Genomic DNA, 18,546 nt, shown 5'->3' with positions numbered 1-18,546 from the left:
ACTTTCCATTACAACTGTGATTTTTTTTTAAACCTGTGAGTCTGTTGGATTTTATTCGATAATTCCTTGTTTGAGTGAGAGCCTTTGACCAAAAGGAATTTTGTATGTAGAATCTGTTTTGCATTTTTTTTGTTCAGAATGCAGTTTTTTCCTCTATAGATTGAGTGGTTTGTAATAGTTTAATTTGAATGTTTTCTGTACACGTATATGATATCCAACTAGAGATGCCAGAAATAATAGATACTTATTTTCATAAACACTACCCAAATTCAGAGGCAATCGTAGATTATATCATATGTTCTTACAGACTTTCTTTTCCTTCAGATGGTAGATTCCTGGATGACTCTTGGGTTAATGCTCCAACCTCCAAATCTTCAAAATCACGAAAAGAGAAATCTCGCAGCCCTCTCAGAGTTACCACCCTGGAGAGTAACATAAGGAAAAATAACCGCGTGGAGTTTCGTGAACCTTTGGTTTCTTACAGGTTAGTGTTTAACAGTAAATTATCGACTAGGATTAGCCTGTAATATTTACATTAAGATTATGGTTTATTTTCTGAGTTTTTCATAGCACTGTAGCTCTAGTATTATTACCTTTTTCATTTCCCAAAAATGTAGAGCAAAAGTCTTGTATATGATGAAATATTGACTTTCTACTCTTTCACAGATTAAATATTTGGGAGGAAGAAGTAGTGACTCCAGGCTACCACCATTGTAATATATGTTTCCTACAGACAGATTATTCAGTCTCTGGAAGTGTGGCTTTTTTTTTTTTTTCTTCATTAATATCTCAGATTAAGTATTCTACATAATGAACTTTGTATAGCTTAGTTTTCTCCTTCTTCCCCTCCTCCTCCTTCCCCTCCTCCTCCTCCTCCTCCTCCTCCTCCTTCCTCTTCTTCTTCCTCTTCTTCTTCTTCTTCTTCTTCTTCTTCTTCTTCTCCTTCTCCTTCTCCTTCTCCTTCCCTTTCCCCTTCCCCTTCCTCTTCCCCTTCCCCTTCCCCCTTCCCCCTTCCCCCTTCTCCTTCTCCTTCTCCTTCTCCTTCTCCTTCTCCTTCTCCTTCTCCTTCTCCTTCTTCTTCTATCAATTACCTGAAATTTCTTTCCTACTGAGAATGTGAATTGGTTTCTTATTTTAATTTGTTGCCAGTGGCTCCTTTCAGCAACTTATTGTCAGATGTTCAGGATTGATGTGTGAATTTTGATAGAATGGATAATATAAAATGTGTATTTTTGTTAGCTGATAATTTAGGATTTCAGTAGATAAAATTAGAGAATTTTATATTTGAGGAATATTTTACTAATGATATAAAAGTATTAATGCTCTTAGTATAAAAAATAGTAATAGGTGATAAACACTGGGCCTTATATTTCTTTGTTTCATTAACATTTTTAGTGTTGTAAAATGTCAACCAGTAAATCAAGGAGTTTCATGATGGTGCTAGATACTAGTGGGTATATGTTTGTGCTCTTAAATTTGAGATAAAGAATTTGGGAGATAGAGGTAGATCATGAGTTCATATCAGTCTATAACATCAATATTTGATTTGATGCAGTTTTGAAATATCTAAGTGAAAATATTCAGTAGGCATTTGAAAATTTGGGTAGGAATGTGTGTGGAAAAAGGGCTGGGAATGTAAATTTGTGAGTTGTCACTAGTGTTGAAGCAATAAAAATGGTGAAGAAAATATAGGGGAGAAGGCCAGGGAATTAATCTGTGTAAAAGTTCATAGTTTAGTAAAAGGAGAAAGAAAAATGTGGAAAATAATCGGAGTTCAGAAATCTTTAACCGCACAAAAACAACTTGCCTAGAAAAATAATCACTATCGGAATTGAAACTAAATTACTCTTTATTCATATTCTAATATTCTTCCTGCAAAGAATACTACTTGAAAAGAAAAGAATACTACTTGATATTTAAAATTTTATAAATTATGTATCTTTTAAGATAAGAAAAAGTACCTATAGGGAAGCTGTGAATAGAATGTCCTTCACCTGGCTGACTCCATTCATCAGTCAAAACTTCGATTTTGGCACCTTCTATCTGAAACATTGCCAGATGTGTTTCTATCCTATTCCATTCCCACAGCCTATTTAGCTCTTCCTGTATGCTCTAATAATACAATATAACTTCTTCTGTTATATATATTTTCGTGTTGCTTTATATTTTGATTCCATATCTAACCATTACATTAGTTATGTAAGGCTATAAATCTGTCTTATTCTCAGAACATCAGCTTAATGCCTATCATTTACTAAGTATTCCATAAATATTTCTCCCTAACATTTATTATGAAAATTTTTATATTTACAGAAAAGTTGAAAGAATTGTACAATAAACACCCTTCTATGTATTCAGTAAATATTTAATGAATGAGTGAATGAAAACTAAAAATACGATTTTCTTTTTCTGGTGGGGAGGGAAGATCAACTGTCCTTCCCTTTTGAAGATTGTGACATGATATGCAAACTACTGTTTTATGCTTTCTTTTATTCTTTACATTTGCTAATTTTATACCTAAATCCTTCTAACTATAAATTGTTCTGGTCTGGTAAAAGTTGTGCAAATAACTGAATTTAGTCTTGATCTCTAGTGGAAGCTACATGAGTCATTTCTCAGTCCCCATCTTGTTTAATAATCAACCACTCAGAACGGGGTCTGATGTTTTTTGGGTCATGGATTCCAGTGAGAATTGATGAAAGCTGCAGACTATCTCCTTAGAAAAATGCATATACTCATAGACTGACAATAGATATAATTACCATATTATACTGCAACAGAGTTATGGCTTTAAGAATTTTTGCGATATTTAGAGTTTTGTGCCTTTCCAGGAAACATCTAGATCCGTGCTGTATAATAGAACCAGTAATGTAAGCCATACGTACAATTTAAACAGTTTTACTAGTCACATACACAGACACATGAAGATGTTTTACATTCTTTTTCTGTTGTCATCCTGAGTCTTTAGAATCTGGTATGTAATTTACATTGTTGCACATCTCCCATTGGGGCTAACCATATTTCAAGGGCTCAGTAGCTACATGTAGCTAATGTCTACTCTTTGAGACATTGCAGATCCAAATTTTATAATTTTGTTGGCTATTTTTTCATAAATCATGTGCTGTTGTTACTGCTGAGGCTTGTCTTCATTAACTTAGCTTTTAATAAACTACTTCTGTTCCTAAAATATAACTTATTAGAATGATGTATAAAATAAAAATAATCTCTGGAGGAAGACTTTTGTTAATGTTTTTATGAATAAAGAATATGGACTTTGTGATACGTACTTTGGCTATGCCTAGTTGTCTTTGCTTACTCCACAATTTCCAGATGTGCTATACAGAGTTTGAAGCTACCAAAAAAAGTGATCTATGGTTTAGAGAGGTTTAACTTTACTTAACTACATTTATTTGAAGGAAAATATTTATCATACCTCCACTTTATTTGTACTCCCCATCTATTTGTTAATTTGGTACATTATTTAGAAGTTACAAACACAGAATTTGAGAACTTTTTTCCCATACTTAAGATTTCATAGAGGAGTAAAATGCATATTTTGGTAATAGGTATCAAGTGAATTTCTAAAGTCAGATTATAATCATATTTTCTGGAGTTCTTAAGGAAATCTCTCCATGTTTTGCGTGTTTCTTATTTTACATATGCACATTATGATTTAGATTGTTTGCTATCTAATTTGATAGAGGGGGCACTGAGCATTGAATCTTAATGTTAGTGATGAGCATTTTGTTTTTTAACCTACTGGAATTTCTAGATTAAAAAAAAAATCTCTAATAATAGAATTCTTTCAGTTTGGTTTCAGTTTGTTTTTTGTGCTCTTTATTTAAAGCTTATTATTTTTTAATAATAGGGAAATCCATGGCACACCTTCCAATATAAGTCCTAGCCATCTAGAGTCAAAGCATGTATATTGTGTGGATGTTAATGAAGAAAAGCCTGAGAGTGGGAACCGGATGATCTGCCATCGAGAAGAACGGAACATACATTGCTGTGATTTTGAGAGCTCCCAATCATCTGTCATCAATGATACAGTGGTTAGGTTTTTAAATGATCGACCAGCAATTGATGCGTTGCAAAATTCTGAATGTTTGATTAAGATGGCAGGTCCTGTGAGAACTGAGGAAGAAAAGCCTAGTAGAGCAAAAGGAAATGAGAAGGCTTCTGTAAGTAACATGGGCCATGATGTTGATCCAAAAGTGTTACGGATAACGGACTCTTCTCCGTCCTCTACGAGTACTTGTAATTCCCAAAGATTAGATATTTTAAAGCAGCGACAACATGATGTCAAACTGGAAAAACTCAAGGAGCGAATTAGGAAACAGTGGGAACACTCAGAAGAAACAAATGGCCGGGGCCAGAATCTGGGTCATATTGACCATCCAGTAATGGTTGTTAATGTTGATAACTCAGTGACAGCAAAAGTCAGGAAAGTGGCAACAGCACCACCTGCTCCAACATATAAAGGTTTGTAGTCAGTCTTTGTATCTTTCTCTCTTCCTGCCTTCTTGTCCCCCTTTCTCCCTAGGGTGCATTTGAATAGAGAAGGTCATCTTTAGAACAGGGTGTGATTCTCAAATCAAATGCTTAAGAAATTAATTCAAGGTGCAGGTTAAAAATACCGATTCCTGGATGCTACACTGGATCTAAATCAGAATTTCTCGGTATAGAGTCCAGAATTAGATTTTTTAACAAGTCCCTCAGGAGATGAAGAACCCCATCTGAGTAGTTAATAAACTGAAAAAAAGAGAAAATACGAATTAGTGTCATTTTTAGAGAACTGCCAGAATTTTACTCTTATTCCACCATTGTATTTGGATTGTTATTAGGAGTTCTTTCAAAAGTAAATATTTAAAATTATAATTGAGTTAATTCCAGTTACAGTTGGTTACAGAATATTTTGGCACTGATATTTTGATCCTGTTATTTGAAGCTCTTAAGTTTTGACAGTAAGGGATTCCCCCCCCCCCCGCCCCCATGTTTGAGAAAACAAATATTTAAATCAGATTTATACCAACATAGATTTTCATTGAGAAAATCCTTTTCAAAGAGAATCTCTGCTTTGTAGCCAACTCAAGTTTTTATATATGGTGGTTTTAAGGAGATTGTATTTTTATGTTCCTGAACTTATTTTCACAGAGTTATTCATGTAAAGTTTTTAATTAAAGAGTTGATTCATTGATCAGATCAGTCTGTGTTAGATTTTTGTCATTAAAACTTCTGCTACCATAGCCTTTCTTTTGTCAAAGTTCAGTTTTTCTAGATAAGTGTATGAAGATCAAAAATTGTCAAGATTCATTTTTTCTGTTAATTTTAAGTTATTAACAAACTAGGACAGTTTTTGCTATAGTTAATTTTGTTTTGTATTTGTCTACCAAGTCTAACTTTTCTCTGACCAGCTTTGCAGTTTTTTTGTAGTCCTAAGGTCTTCTTCTCCAGAATGAATTTTATATGTGCGGTTAGAGCAATTATTGGTTTTATTATTTTTTTAATGTTTATTATTTATTTTTGAGAGAAAGAGAGAATGAGAGACAGAGAGCAGGTGAGGATGGGCAGAGAGAGAGGGAGACACAGAATCCGAAGCAGGCTCTGAGCTGTCAGCCCAGAGTCCGTCGCGGGGCTTGAACCCACGAACTGTGAGATCACGACCTGAGCCTAAGTCGGACACTCAACCAACTGAGTCATCTAGGTGCCCCAGAGCAATTATCAGTTTTATTTTGTGTTGCTTATTATATTTTGATAATGATAATTGTGAATTAGATAAAAGGTGGATAATTTGCATTTTATCCTTGCTAATTTGTGATAAACTTGTGAGCAGTTCCCTTTAGAATACTGAAAACTTGTTTTGTTATTCAGGATTCGTCTACTGTATTGTTAATTAAATTATTTCATATCCTTCTAGTCATTTGTGTACAATGTAGTAATTGTCCACACCGTTGACAGAGCAAATAGCAAATGTTCTTATTGGTTGTGAGATAGTGATTATCCAAAACTTTTGCTATATTAATGTCAGATCCATTAAATAAAGATTGTACATTTAAGGTGTGTTTATTCTAGAAATCAAAGTTCTGAAATTCCAAAAGTTATTCCAGTAAGGCAAAGCTAAGATGATCAACCTAAATCCATATTTTATTTAATAATTTACAAAAATCTAAAAATTAAAAATAGGACGGAACAAAACAAACACAACCCAAACGAACCTGAGTGAAAATCTTAACTTCCTCTGAGTTGGTGATTGGATTTCGCACTTACCTTTTATTTAATAATTTTTTAACCTGTTAGTTTTCATATTAAAATGTTTTATAGGGACACCTGGGTGGCTCAGTCAGTTAAGCATCTGACTCTTGATCTAGGCTTGAATCTTGTCTTGGGGTTGTGGGTTTGAGCACCACGTTGGGCTCCCTGCTGGGAGTGAAGCCTACTTAAAAAAAATTTATAAATAGAACTTTTGGGGGCTAATTTATGAACTATAGCATACATTTGTGAAATTATAACAGAATATGGTTTCCAACGTCCTGAGCAATGGATTTATTTTTCCCAACACTGAAAAACTATTCTTGTCAACTTTTTGCCAATGTAAATGAAAAGGATCGTAATATACTATATTCTAAAGTGACATTTTACTTTCATTTGTTCAAATACGTAATAAATTCACTTGGTTCACAATTCAAAAGATGAAAAGGATGTACCAGGAAAATCTCTTGTTCTGCAGCTCCCTGGTCCCCTTTCAGGTTATTACTTGTGTTAACAGTTCGTATATTCTTCCAGATAATTTTTGCGTACACAAATAGTATGTGTGTGTTTAATTATTTTCTTTCTCTTTTTATGCAGTTGTTAGTATACTAAACCCATTCTAAACCTTGGTTTTCCATTTATGTTTTTTATGTTATTTATTTATTCATTCATTCATTCATTCATTTATTTAACGTTTATATACTTATTTTGAGAGAGATACACAGAGTGAGTGGAGGAGGGGCAGAGAGTGAGAGGAGAGACAGTATCCCAAGCAGGCTCCACACTGTCAGTGCAGAGCCTGATGGCGGGGCTCAAACTCAAAAACTGTGAGGTTATGACCTGAGCTGAAATCAAGAGTCGGACACTTAAATGACTGAGCCACCCAGGTGCCCCTGGTTTTTTTTTTTTTTTTTTAAATTTAAAGACACGAAAAGTGTTCTATGATTCTGCTTTAAAATTTCAATTTAAAAGTAGTGAACACAGGGGCGCCTGGGTGGCGCAGTCGGTTAAGCGTCCGACTTCAGCCAGGTCACGATCTCGCGGTCCGTGAGTTCGAGCCCCGTGTCAGGCTCTGGGCTGATGGCTCAGAGCCTGGAGCCTGTTTCCGATTCTGTGTCTCCCTCTCTCTCTGCCCCTCCCCCATTTATGCTCTGTCTCTCTCTGTCCCAAAAATAAAATAAACGTTGAAAAAAAAAATTAAAAAAAAGTAGTGAACACAAACAGTGTGTATGTGATTTTTGTCTTATACTTAGTTGTTTGCATACATTTTTCTCCCTGGTGTAAATGCCCATGAAGTTTAAGACCTTATATTGATCATCCTTATTTTATTTCAGAGCCTAGTACACTGTCTTGAGCATAAGTGCACAGTAGCTTTTTTATTCTAGTCAATAAATTCAACTAGTAATGAAAAAAGGGAACAAAGAATAGAAATATGGTAGTTCCCCCATCCTCAGGCGATACGTTCCAAGCCTCCCAGTGGATGTCTCAAACTGTATAGTGCCAAACCCTATAAATATTATTTTTTCCCTATACATACATACATACCTATGATAAAGTTTAATTTATAAATCAGATACAGTAACATTAATGAAAATAACTGGAACAATTATAACAGTACACTGTAATAAAAGTTAAGTGAATGTGGTCTCTCAAAATCTTTAAATTTTTTTTAAGTTTTCCTTTAAGTTTAAAAAAAAATTTTTACTTACTGTAAGCTGGGGAGGGGCAGAGAGAGGGAGAGGGAGAATCCCAAGCAGGCTCCATACTGGCAATGCAGAGCCCGATGGCATGGCTCGAACTCACAAACTGTTAGATCATGACCTGAGACAGAATCTAGAGTCAGACGGTTAACTAACTGAGCCACCCAGACACCCCTCTCAAAATCTTATTGTACTGTCCTCACTTACCCTTCTTCTTGTGATGCTGTGAGATGATAAAATCCCTGTGTGATGAGATGAAATGAATGACATAGGCACTGTGACGTAGCATGAGGCTACTGTTGGCCTTCTGATCATCTGATCCTGGGCCATGGTTGACAGTGTGTAATGGAAACTGCAGAAAGTGAAACAGCGGATAAGGGGGGACTACTGTAAAATTGGGGGACAGAAAAGGGAACTGGTGTAGATATTGAAAGCTTCTTAAACTTAACTTATAAATAAAAATGCAGATATAATGAAAGGCTCCCATGGAGATAAATGTTTCCTGAAGAGGAGAGGAGAAAAAATGATGGAGTTGAATGCAGAGAGATGGGGTGGGGATGATGGTGGTGAAAAGTTGAGAGAGCGAGAGATTTGCATGGGATTGCCACACTTTCTTATTACAAACTGTAGCTTGCAATAGCTTGGAAACTACGTTTACAAATTTTTTGTTGCATAGGCATAATTGCATGCCCCTTGCCACAAATGTCAGGTGAAATTAAACTTCTGCTCTTGTGCTAAAAGCTGAATAGATTCATTTCTATTAGACATGCAATTAGTTTACCAGTGCATTTTATTTAACACTTCTAGAGTGCTTTTATCAGTTTTTGACTCCAGTCTGTTCTTTATATTGATTTAATTTTACAAACATTTATTGGGTGCCAATTCTTTGATAAGTTGAGACCATCTGAAAATAGAAATCTTTATACTACTCCAGTTATCGTCCATATTCATCATTTTTATGATTTTTTAAAATAGCCTTCTAAGATAAATTCGAAGTAGGAAATCAGACTGTTAATCCCTAGGAAATAGCACATGTGTAATGTTTGTTGCAAGATTGAACAAGTATGTTTTAAAGACCTGTTTTCTACACCTTGGGTGCATTTTGCTTGTGTAGATAGCAGCTTGTGGGTTTGTTCAGCCATAGGCAAAATCAGCCAGATGGTAGCAATTAATGCCTGTCTTCAGAGGAAGTAGTGTTGTCTCTCTCTTACTCCTGAGAAGAGTAGTTCTTTCTCTGAAATCCGTAATTTACAATTGACGTTCTTTTATCATTTAATTGAGTGCTTCTCCATTTCTAGTACTTTTGAAGAAATGGATATTGCTTCATCTCACTGAAGCTTACTTTTTCCCAACAGTATTTGTCAGCACATTATGTGGTAGCTAATTATGCATCCTTCTTTTAAAAGCGTATAAAGCTGCTCACCAGCATTTTTTAGGGAAACACAAATCAAAACCACAGTGAGATACCATTCACAACCACTAGGATGGCTGTAATAAAAAAGACAGAAACAAACAAAAACACAATAACAAGTGCTGGTGAGGCTGTGGAGAAATCGGAAGCCTCATGCATTGCTGGTGAGAATGTAAAATGGTAGAGCTCCTTTAGAAAATGGTTTGGCAGTCCTCAGAAGTTAAACATGGAGTTACCATATGACCCAGCAATTCAAACTCCTAGGTATGATACCCAAGGAAATTGAAAACATATGTCCACACAAAAACTTGTACATGAATGTTCATGGCAACATTGTTAATACTAGCCAAAAAGTAGAAACTGTTCAGGTACCTATCAACTGATAAATATATAAATAAATGCTGCTATATTCATGCAATGGAATATCATTCAACAATAAAAAAGAAGAAAGCTTTGATACATGTTACATGGTGACTGAAAACATTATGTTAATTGAACGACGCCAAACACAAAAGGTCACACACATATTGTAGGATTCTATTTATATGACACTTCCAGGATGAGCAAGTGAGGATGGAAGGGAGGTTAGTAGTTCCCAGGGAATAGCATGATGGAGGAGTGGCTGCTAATGGGTACAGGAAATTAGTGTTGATAGGTCCATAACTTTGTGAGTATACTGAAAACCATTGAACTGTGTTCTTTAAAACAGTGAATTTTATGGTTATGTTAATTATATCTCAATTTATAAAGCAACTTTGATAAGACTGTTTTGTATTGTTGGTATATATTAGGCTTCAATCCTTCAGAGACCAAGATTCGAACACCTGATGGGAAAGTGTGGCAGGAGGCTGAATTTCAAAACATGAGTCGAGAACTGTATCGAGACTTAGCACTTCACTTTGCAGGTGAGAGTGGAGCGTTCTTAGATTTTGCATGTTTTATCATGTATGCTGTCTGACATCATATTTAAACCTAAAATTGTCACCAAAATAAAAGTATTTCCCTTTTTTAACTGCATGGTATACCAAAGTAGTTGTGGTTTCAGTCATAAGGCTCTCTTAGCGTCTAGGCTCTGCTCCAGGATTAAAATTAGCATACATGGCTGATGAGACAGAAACTAGGTTATTTTTAACTTCAGAGACTCTCTGAGTCAGGCCTGTCTGATTTGAAGGAAACATAGCAGAGTCTAGTTGAAGTTTACTTCTACTAGACTGAGATCTTTGAGATGGTCAGTAATTTGGTAGGCAGCAGATAAGATGATACTACCATGAGGGCAAAATGCAGCAAGAAAAATCAACGTTATAGGAACGGAATACATTTAGAGAATTGGAAATAGGAGGAATTTACGGAAGGTTGAAGAGGGAAATGGGAAGGTGATACTGTAATGTTATGGAATGCTTAGTGCAATTTGGAGTAAGGTGATGCATTCGTAGTCTTCTGTACTTTTGTTTTACAGTTGTGGAAATGGAGGCTTACTGAGTAATTTCCCCCAAGTTTGTATCTATAGATAGAGTAGTTGAGAATGGAAGCCAAAATTCAAAGCCAACTCTGTCTGACTCTACAGCCTGAGATTTTTCTACTAAGCCCCCATAGAGATTTTGCTAATATATTTTGTGGTATTAAGTGTCCAGTCCAGTTTTCCTAGTATTATTATTGGGACAGTGTATTCAGGTTTTTTTTCTTTTTTTCCTGAGATGGAAAAGGAGTATAATGTAATTGTTAAGAGTAAAGATTTTGGAATTAGCTTACAAGGTTCAAATTCTTGCTCTGCCTCTTATTACTTATGTATATACTACCTGTGTTTTTCTCATCTGTAAAAGAGGGATAATAATAATATACCTCTATAGGTCAGTATCTTTACAGACCAGTCGAATGATGTATGTCAATGAATTCTTTAAGAAGTCTGCCTGGGGGTGCCTGGGTAGCTCAGTTGGTTGTTATCCAACTCTTGATTTCAGCTCAAGTCATGATCTTGTGGTTTTATGACTTTGAGCCCCATGTCAGGCTCTGTGCTGACCACGCGGAGCCTGCTTAGAATTCTCCCTCTCTTTCTGCCCCTACCCTGCTCGTGCTTTCTCTGTCCCTCTCAAAATAAGTAAATAAACTTAAAAAAAAAAAAAAAAGGTCTGTCTGTTGGGGCACCTGGGTGGATCAGTTGTTTGAGCGTCCAGCTTTGGCTCAGGTCGTGATCTCAGCATTTGTAAGTTCAAGCCCCATGTGGGGCTTGCTGCTGTGAGCACAGAGCCCACTTTGGATCCTCTGTCCTCCTCTCTTTCTGCCCCTCCCTCTGCTCATGCTATCTCTCTCTCTTAAAACTAAACATTAAAAAAAAAAAGTCTGTCTAGTAAGACTGCCTTCTCTTTCATGGTGGTTGAACTCTGTCCATTAGCTTCTAGCTAGGACTGACCCATCTACTTGTGTTTTAGGTTCCATTTACTCTTGTAAAAGTTTAAAGACATCACTTTGTCCTTATTTCCTTTCTTTGGCATCATCAAACTTTCCCTCTCCTCAAGGTCATGCCCATCAACAGACTGTTTGCTAACATGCTGTTATCTCAGCCATCATAAAAGAATGCTGCTTTTGGCCCTACTCTCTTCAGTTATTGCCTTGTTTCTCTCCTGTTTGTGGCACAGCTTCAGAAAGTTGCCTTATACTCATTGTCTCCGGTTTTTCTCCTCCCTTTCACTCTTGAACCCTTTTCGATTTGGGTTTTGCTCCGCCTTCTCTGTGGACTGCTAATGTCAAGGTCATCAGTGACTCCCACATTGCTAAATCCAGTGTTTGATTCTCAGTTGTCATCTTGATCTCCCTGCGACATTAGACATGATAGATTACTTCTTTCTTGAAACGCTTCACTTGACATCTAGGGTTCCTTAAGTGTTTGGTTTTCCTCCTGAGTCTAGCTACTCTTTTTCAGATTTTTTTTTTTTTTACCTAATTAACTCCCTGATATCTGAACATAGTCATGCCCTGGGCTCAGCTCAGTACTTGGGTCTGTCTATCCTTTTTTTCCCCACTCTTTTCTCTTCTCTTCCTCTCTCTCTCTTTTTTCTTTTTCTTCCCTTACTACTACTGCTACTACTACTGTTTATTTATGTACACTCTAGGCAGCCTCGTCTAGTCTCAGGACTTCAAATATTTTCTGTTGCCGTTGATTCCCAAATTTATGTCTCTGGTCCAGACTTTTCCTCTGCACTCAGACTTGTATCCAACTGCTAACTCTACCTCTCCCTTTGGATATATAATGGATTTCTCAAACTTAATAAATCCAAAATGGAGCTAACTAAATGGGGTCATGATACCCCTTAAACCTACTCCTTTGGTAGTCCCTCTATCTCTGTTAATTCTATCTTTCTACTTCAGGCCCCAGATCTTGAGTCATCCTTGACTCCTCTATTTCTCTCAGACCTTATGTTTCATGTTGTTCAAAATATATCTAAAATATAACCACTTTCTCCACCTCACCACCTTTCTCCAGAGAAAGAGCAGAGCTCTATATGTATTTTAAAGTTTACATTTAACTACTACCTAGGTCCAAGCCACCATCAGTCTCTTGTGTGGATTATTGCAATAGCCCTCTCATTGGTCTTCCTGCTTCTGCCCTTCTAGTAAGCCCGTTATCATCACAACTGCTAGAGTAAGCTTGTTAAGATTTAGTTTAGATCATATCACTCCTTTGCCCTAAAACTTCCAAAAACCTCTCGATCTCATTCTTAAGTAAAACCTGAAGCTCTTTCAGTGACTCGTAAAGCCCCACACAATCTGGCCCTCAGTTATGTCTCTGACCGTGGTTCTCTCTACACTGTGTTCATTTCACGGACACTGGCCTGCTTGCTGTTTCTCAGGTATGTTCCTACTTTGGGACCTTTGACTCACACTTCCACTCTGTTCAGAGTGCAGAGCTCTATATGTGTATTAAAGTTTACATTTCTTCAGATCTGTAATTGAGGTTGATTTTCAAGTTTATATGTATAGCTAGTCTATTTCCCCAGATTGGAATTTAAAAAAATTAGTGAGTAGTAATTTATATGTGAAATGGCTTGACATATTTCACGAGCATAACCATAAAAGCGTTAATATTTGGGAATATTATTTTATGAAGTTTTATTCTGGAAGTTCATGAATATCTCAGATGTGTAGGAATTTTTAAATGAAATAAGAATCTGTGAAAGTACTCACCTGTGAGATTCTATAAATGATCCAACCCTGGCTTGGAAAGCATTACTTTTGTAACTTCTTCCAGTTGGTGAAATTGTGAAAATGAGGAAAATTTTTCGAGGGTTTTCTGGAAAACAACAACAACAGCAAAACAACACAACGACAAAACAAAGCAAAAATGAAAAACAAAAAATGAAAACTTAGAACTCAAACTGTAGGGTAGTTAGTGGTAATCTTTAGACCTTTCCATAAGAGGAGTTGGCATTGGTAGCTTATGGGTCACAGAAGTAGCCTCAGTGAAGATTTTTCCCCCCTACCTGAATCATGCTTTATGCTGATTTTTCTTACCGGGAAGAGGACGAATGGGTGGGTAGGAATCATTATAATGTTTGCTATAAGTGTTTCTGCTTTTCAGATGATATCTCTATGAAAGAGAAACCTGCTGAAAAAAGTAAAGAGAAAAAAGTGGTCAAGCCAGTGCGAAAAGTCCAAAAGGTAACACAGTTATCAAGTCCAGAAGGCAAAACAGGTTGGTTTTCTCAATATCATGCCCATCCCCATTACATAATACTGAAGTGGCATTCTATATGGAAATAAGTGGTTTTTTTTTTTTTAAGTTTATTTATTTTGAGAAAGAGAGAAAGAGCGCATGCATGGGGGAGGGACAGAAAGAGAGGGAGAGAATCCCAAGCAGGCTCCACTGTCAGCAGGAGCCTGACATGGGGCTCGAACTCACGAACTGTGAGATCATTACCTGAGCCAAAATCAAGAGTTGGATGCCTAACCGACTGAGCCACCCAGGTGCGCTGGAAATAAATACTTGTTAACCAGATGTTTTCATTGTTTGGCACATAGAAAAATTCAGTACATTTTACATATCATTATTTTGTATACATGTTTTATTGAGGTATAGTTGATATAGAATAAGCTGTACATATTTAGAATGTTAGTTTGATGAGTTTTCACATATGTATGTACTCATGAAACCTTATGTTCAGCATAATAGTAAACATATCTCCCCAGCCCAATTGTTTAATCATTATTTTTAATAGAAATTAACCAGATTACAGGTAATGATTTTTATGTAGTAAACTTTTATATATAAAGGGATTGCCTATGACTGTCACTACATCCCTTCACTTACTCTCAAAAGAGAATAAATGTGGCATGAGAAAAATATAGCAGTCCATGCCAATACTGGCCAGGCCAGACTCTAAATAGATCAGGACTGAGAAAAAGAGAATTCCCTAGTTTTGTAGTTATTAACACTTCAGGCCTAGTCTAGGTTGCCTGCATTTATAACCTGTTCTGTTCTGTTATGTCTAGCTTTGTTCTTTTGGTGAGTAAGTTAATTTTAGTGTCCCTTGGTTTCCCCGTATGTAAAATGGGAAAGCAGTAGTATTTTTCTCACAGGGTTGTTGTGAAAACTAAAATAATTAATACCTAAAAGCATTCAGTATGTAGTATTTGGCACATGGTAAGCACTCAAATGTTAGGTATGATTCCATTAATAATAATTATTATTTCTGGTATATTGAAAATGGTTATTTAGCTGTCATATTTATGTTAGTGAGTAATTTGGCCTGAGAGAGTGGAGGAGGTTGAGAATTTGTCACTTTCAGTTTGGAGACATTCAGAATCAATCATTCATTCATTCATTATGCAGATATTTTTGAGCACTTTATACATGTGACGCCCTGTGCTATACTAAGCTTAGGCAATACAGTGGTAAGCAGGATACACATGGCCCCTACCCTCTTGGAATTTATAATCTGGTCAGGAAAACAGTAGATAGTAGATACACAGTTATAATAGAATGTGACTGATGTATGATAGGGAATTATAGGAACATGGAGCAGGAGTGATGAGGCACTGGTGTTTTTTTTTTAATATATGTATTTTAAGTTTATTTATTTATTTTAAGAGAGAGAGAGAGAGTACAAATGGAGGAGGAGCAGAGAGAGAGAGTGAGTGAGAGAGAGAGAGAGAGAGAGAATCCCAAGGGGCTCGATGTCATGAACCATGAGATCATGACTTGGGTTGAAATCAAGAGTTGGACGCTCAACCGACTGAGCCACCCAGGTGCCCCAGAGGCACTGGTTTTTAACCAGACACTTGTTTTTCTGATCATAGACTAATCTATGGAATGTGAAGTAACAGATTTTGTGACACCCATTGTTAACCTCTAGATGTCAGAATGACCCTGACTATATACAAATCAAAATTTTATAAGAACGTGAATTATCTGAACACAAACTAAGCTAATTTTTACATTAAAAAATATGTCAAAGTGTTATTTTTATGTGGTATTATGTAATACTCTTGCCAGGGGCATAGTTTGAGATGAAGCACTGGGACCATTGTAACTTGTAAACACTGATCTTGGATTGTGTTTTTCCAGTTTTGTGGTAGACTAATTCCCATGTATGCACTGTGCAGTGACTGACAGAGAATCATTAAATGTGCTAAAGCTGTGTTAATAGTTTATCAATAACTGAAAGTCCCTTTTACCACCAGCGACTGCAGTGAGACTATTCTAGAAAGCCAGAATTTAGAAATAACCACACAGCATATTCAGAAGCCAACATTTATAAATAACTACCCAGTATATTCATGGTTGCTTGCTTTTGATTCAGAAATCAAGAGAAGCTGAACTCCAAGAGAAGCCTGTTCTTTCATTTTGCCTAAGAACATAGTTTCTTATAAATAGATTGAACAGTAGACTTAAAGCCTTTTAAATATTTTAGATCACTTAAGGTTAATAACAAGGTGCAAAAACACTTAAAAAGTAAACACTGATTCATAATTCATGTTTCTTAATACTAGATGTTTTATTAAAACTGCGGTTTAATTGAAACTTTTAAATTGAAGCCTTTTAAAAAGAACTCTAAATTGGATGTCCTTTATTACAAATGCAATAAAATAGCATTACAGAAAGCTTGAAAAATGAAGAAAACAGAAAACCACTACCCTCACTTAAAGTACTAGTGTTTTGTTTATTTCCTTATAGTAGTTTAAAAATCATAATAGTAGGTGATGTAATCATTGCATACATAACATTTTGTCTTTTTCTCTTAGCACTGTACCACCAGAACTTTTTTCTTATTTCTTATGGAAATTATAATTTGCAATAGCCACACAGTATTCCACCTGTGTTGGTGTATGATGATCTAATTTTTTTACAGTCTGAAAGTAGTAAATGAAGAGTTTTTCTCTTAATCAACAGCTGTGTTTATTGGACCATACTTTCATGAACTTTTATAATGAGGGCAGTTTATACTGTTGGCGATGTTTGCTTTTTGAGTGTCATTGTTTTATGCATAGAAAAGTAATGTACAGTTCTACTATGTATCTATAAAATATAATGTGAAATTCCTTATAATACCATTCCCTTAACAGTAATCACTGGTAACTGTGACATGTTTCTTGGGATTTTTTTCCTACGCTTAGCTGAAGTCATTTGTTCATTCAGCAGACATACACTTTACTATGTGCCAGGTACCTTTGGTAAACCAAACACTTACTATACTTAAGGTATGTTTTTTGTTGTGTGCCCAAACTGTTGAATTCAGTGCTCTGCTTCTTGAGGATTCAAGAATCATTAATGTTTGGTACTTAACGTCCAAAGCATTTTTTTTTTCAATTTTTTTTTAATCTTTATTTATTTTTGAGAGAGAGACAGCGTGTGAGCAGGGGAGGAGCAGAGAGAGAGGGAGACACAGAATCCGAAGCAGGCTCCAGGCTCTGAGCTGTCAGCACAGAGCCTGACGTGGGGCTCGAACTCACAAACTATGAGCTCATGACCTGAGCCGAAGTCGGATACTCAACTGATGGAGAGCCACCCAGGTGCCCCATGTCCATAGCATTTTATACTTATTTGAGATGTGTGGATAAATCAAGATTTAAACAAACTGCTCATTAATTTTGGGGACGTTGGGTTAAAAATTAGGTTGTAAACCCTCTGATTTTGGCATAAGATCAGCATAAGATTAATTACAAAACCTGTATGGTTGAGTAGATATACTTGAAGTTTTAAATTCAACCCGGTATGTGTATGTATATATTTTTTTAGGTAGCAGTCGTCTGATAAGTACATCTTCTTGGCGAGATGGACAAAAATTAGTAAAGAAGATTCTGGGGCCTGCACCCAGATTGGAGCAAAAAGAGCGAAGAACAGCATCAAGTGACAGAAGTGGAAGAGAAAGAACTACTAAATCTGGTGAGTAATTAAATTATTAAATTAAATTGTTTCAGTAATTAAAATTGTTGAGAAAAGCAATTAAAGATTGCTTGTATAAGTACGTAGAGAAGGTGAAAGTACTCTTGAGAATGCTTTCGGAATTTGGTTTATAATTGTGAATGTAGCTCAAAAAAGAAGAACTGTTCTATTGGGCTTGTCTGTGGATAATTCCATATATAGATGTTATGATGACTTTTATTAAGGATTCTACTTGTTATGTTAATTACATTTAGCTGCCAGCTGCATAGAAAAGCATCATTTAATTAGGTTTTATTAGACTTTTAGGGACCTTAAGAGACTAAGTCCGATTTGTCTTTCTCTACACAAACATAGGCAGACATTCATAATATTGGCTTTTTTTATTTGACAGATTATGAAACAGGCCCTGAGAGAGAAGTGATTTTTTTTCTCAGGGTATATATTCAGTGGGTGGCAAAATTTGATCTAGAATCTAAAACTCTTTGGTTTGACCCTCAAGTCCATTACTTTTCTCTTTGTGAAGTATCTTAAATGCTCTTTGAGATAACTAGTTGTTTCATGAACACTAATTTTGGGAAATGAAACATAAGCTAACTACAGGCCAGCTTTCCTTTTCAGGAACAAAATTTGCTTTAATTAATTTGAGCGTCTGGAATGGATTCAGTAAGAAATGCAATCACAACTATAATTTGGGATATAGAAATCAATATACACTTTGTATTTACTCCTCTGTACTTTCACTAGCTTATAAATAAGCTCATATGCATTCTTGGTTTAAAATCAAGCCATGTCAATAAGCATTTAGATTT

The 18,546-nt window shown here is 35.9% G+C and overlaps 1 protein-coding gene across 4 annotated transcripts in view; it reads left to right on the top strand.

Annotated features, from left to right (window-relative positions):
- The window catches only part of CEP350 (centrosomal protein 350), a 154,853-nt gene that overhangs the window by 28,652 nt on the left and 107,655 nt on the right, over window positions 1-18,546 (top strand). For all 4 annotated transcript variants that reach the window (XM_023247840.2, XM_023247842.2, XM_023247839.2 and 1 more), the window contains exons 5-9: window positions 325-484; window positions 3,869-4,482; window positions 10,152-10,265; window positions 13,934-14,047; window positions 17,591-17,737. In XM_023247840.2, the coding sequence (XP_023103608.2) occupies window positions 325-484; window positions 3,869-4,482; window positions 10,152-10,265; window positions 13,934-14,047; window positions 17,591-17,737 (1,149 nt within the window). The remainder of the gene's footprint in view (window positions 1-324; window positions 485-3,868; window positions 4,483-10,151; window positions 10,266-13,933; window positions 14,048-17,590; window positions 17,738-18,546) is intronic.

This window comes from Felis catus, chromosome F1 (assembly GCF_018350175.1).
Source record: "Felis catus isolate Fca126 chromosome F1, F.catus_Fca126_mat1.0, whole genome shotgun sequence".
Classification (NCBI taxonomy): Eukaryota; Metazoa; Chordata; class Mammalia; order Carnivora; family Felidae; genus Felis; species Felis catus.
This window is presented reverse-complemented; position numbering and strand designations above follow the sequence as displayed.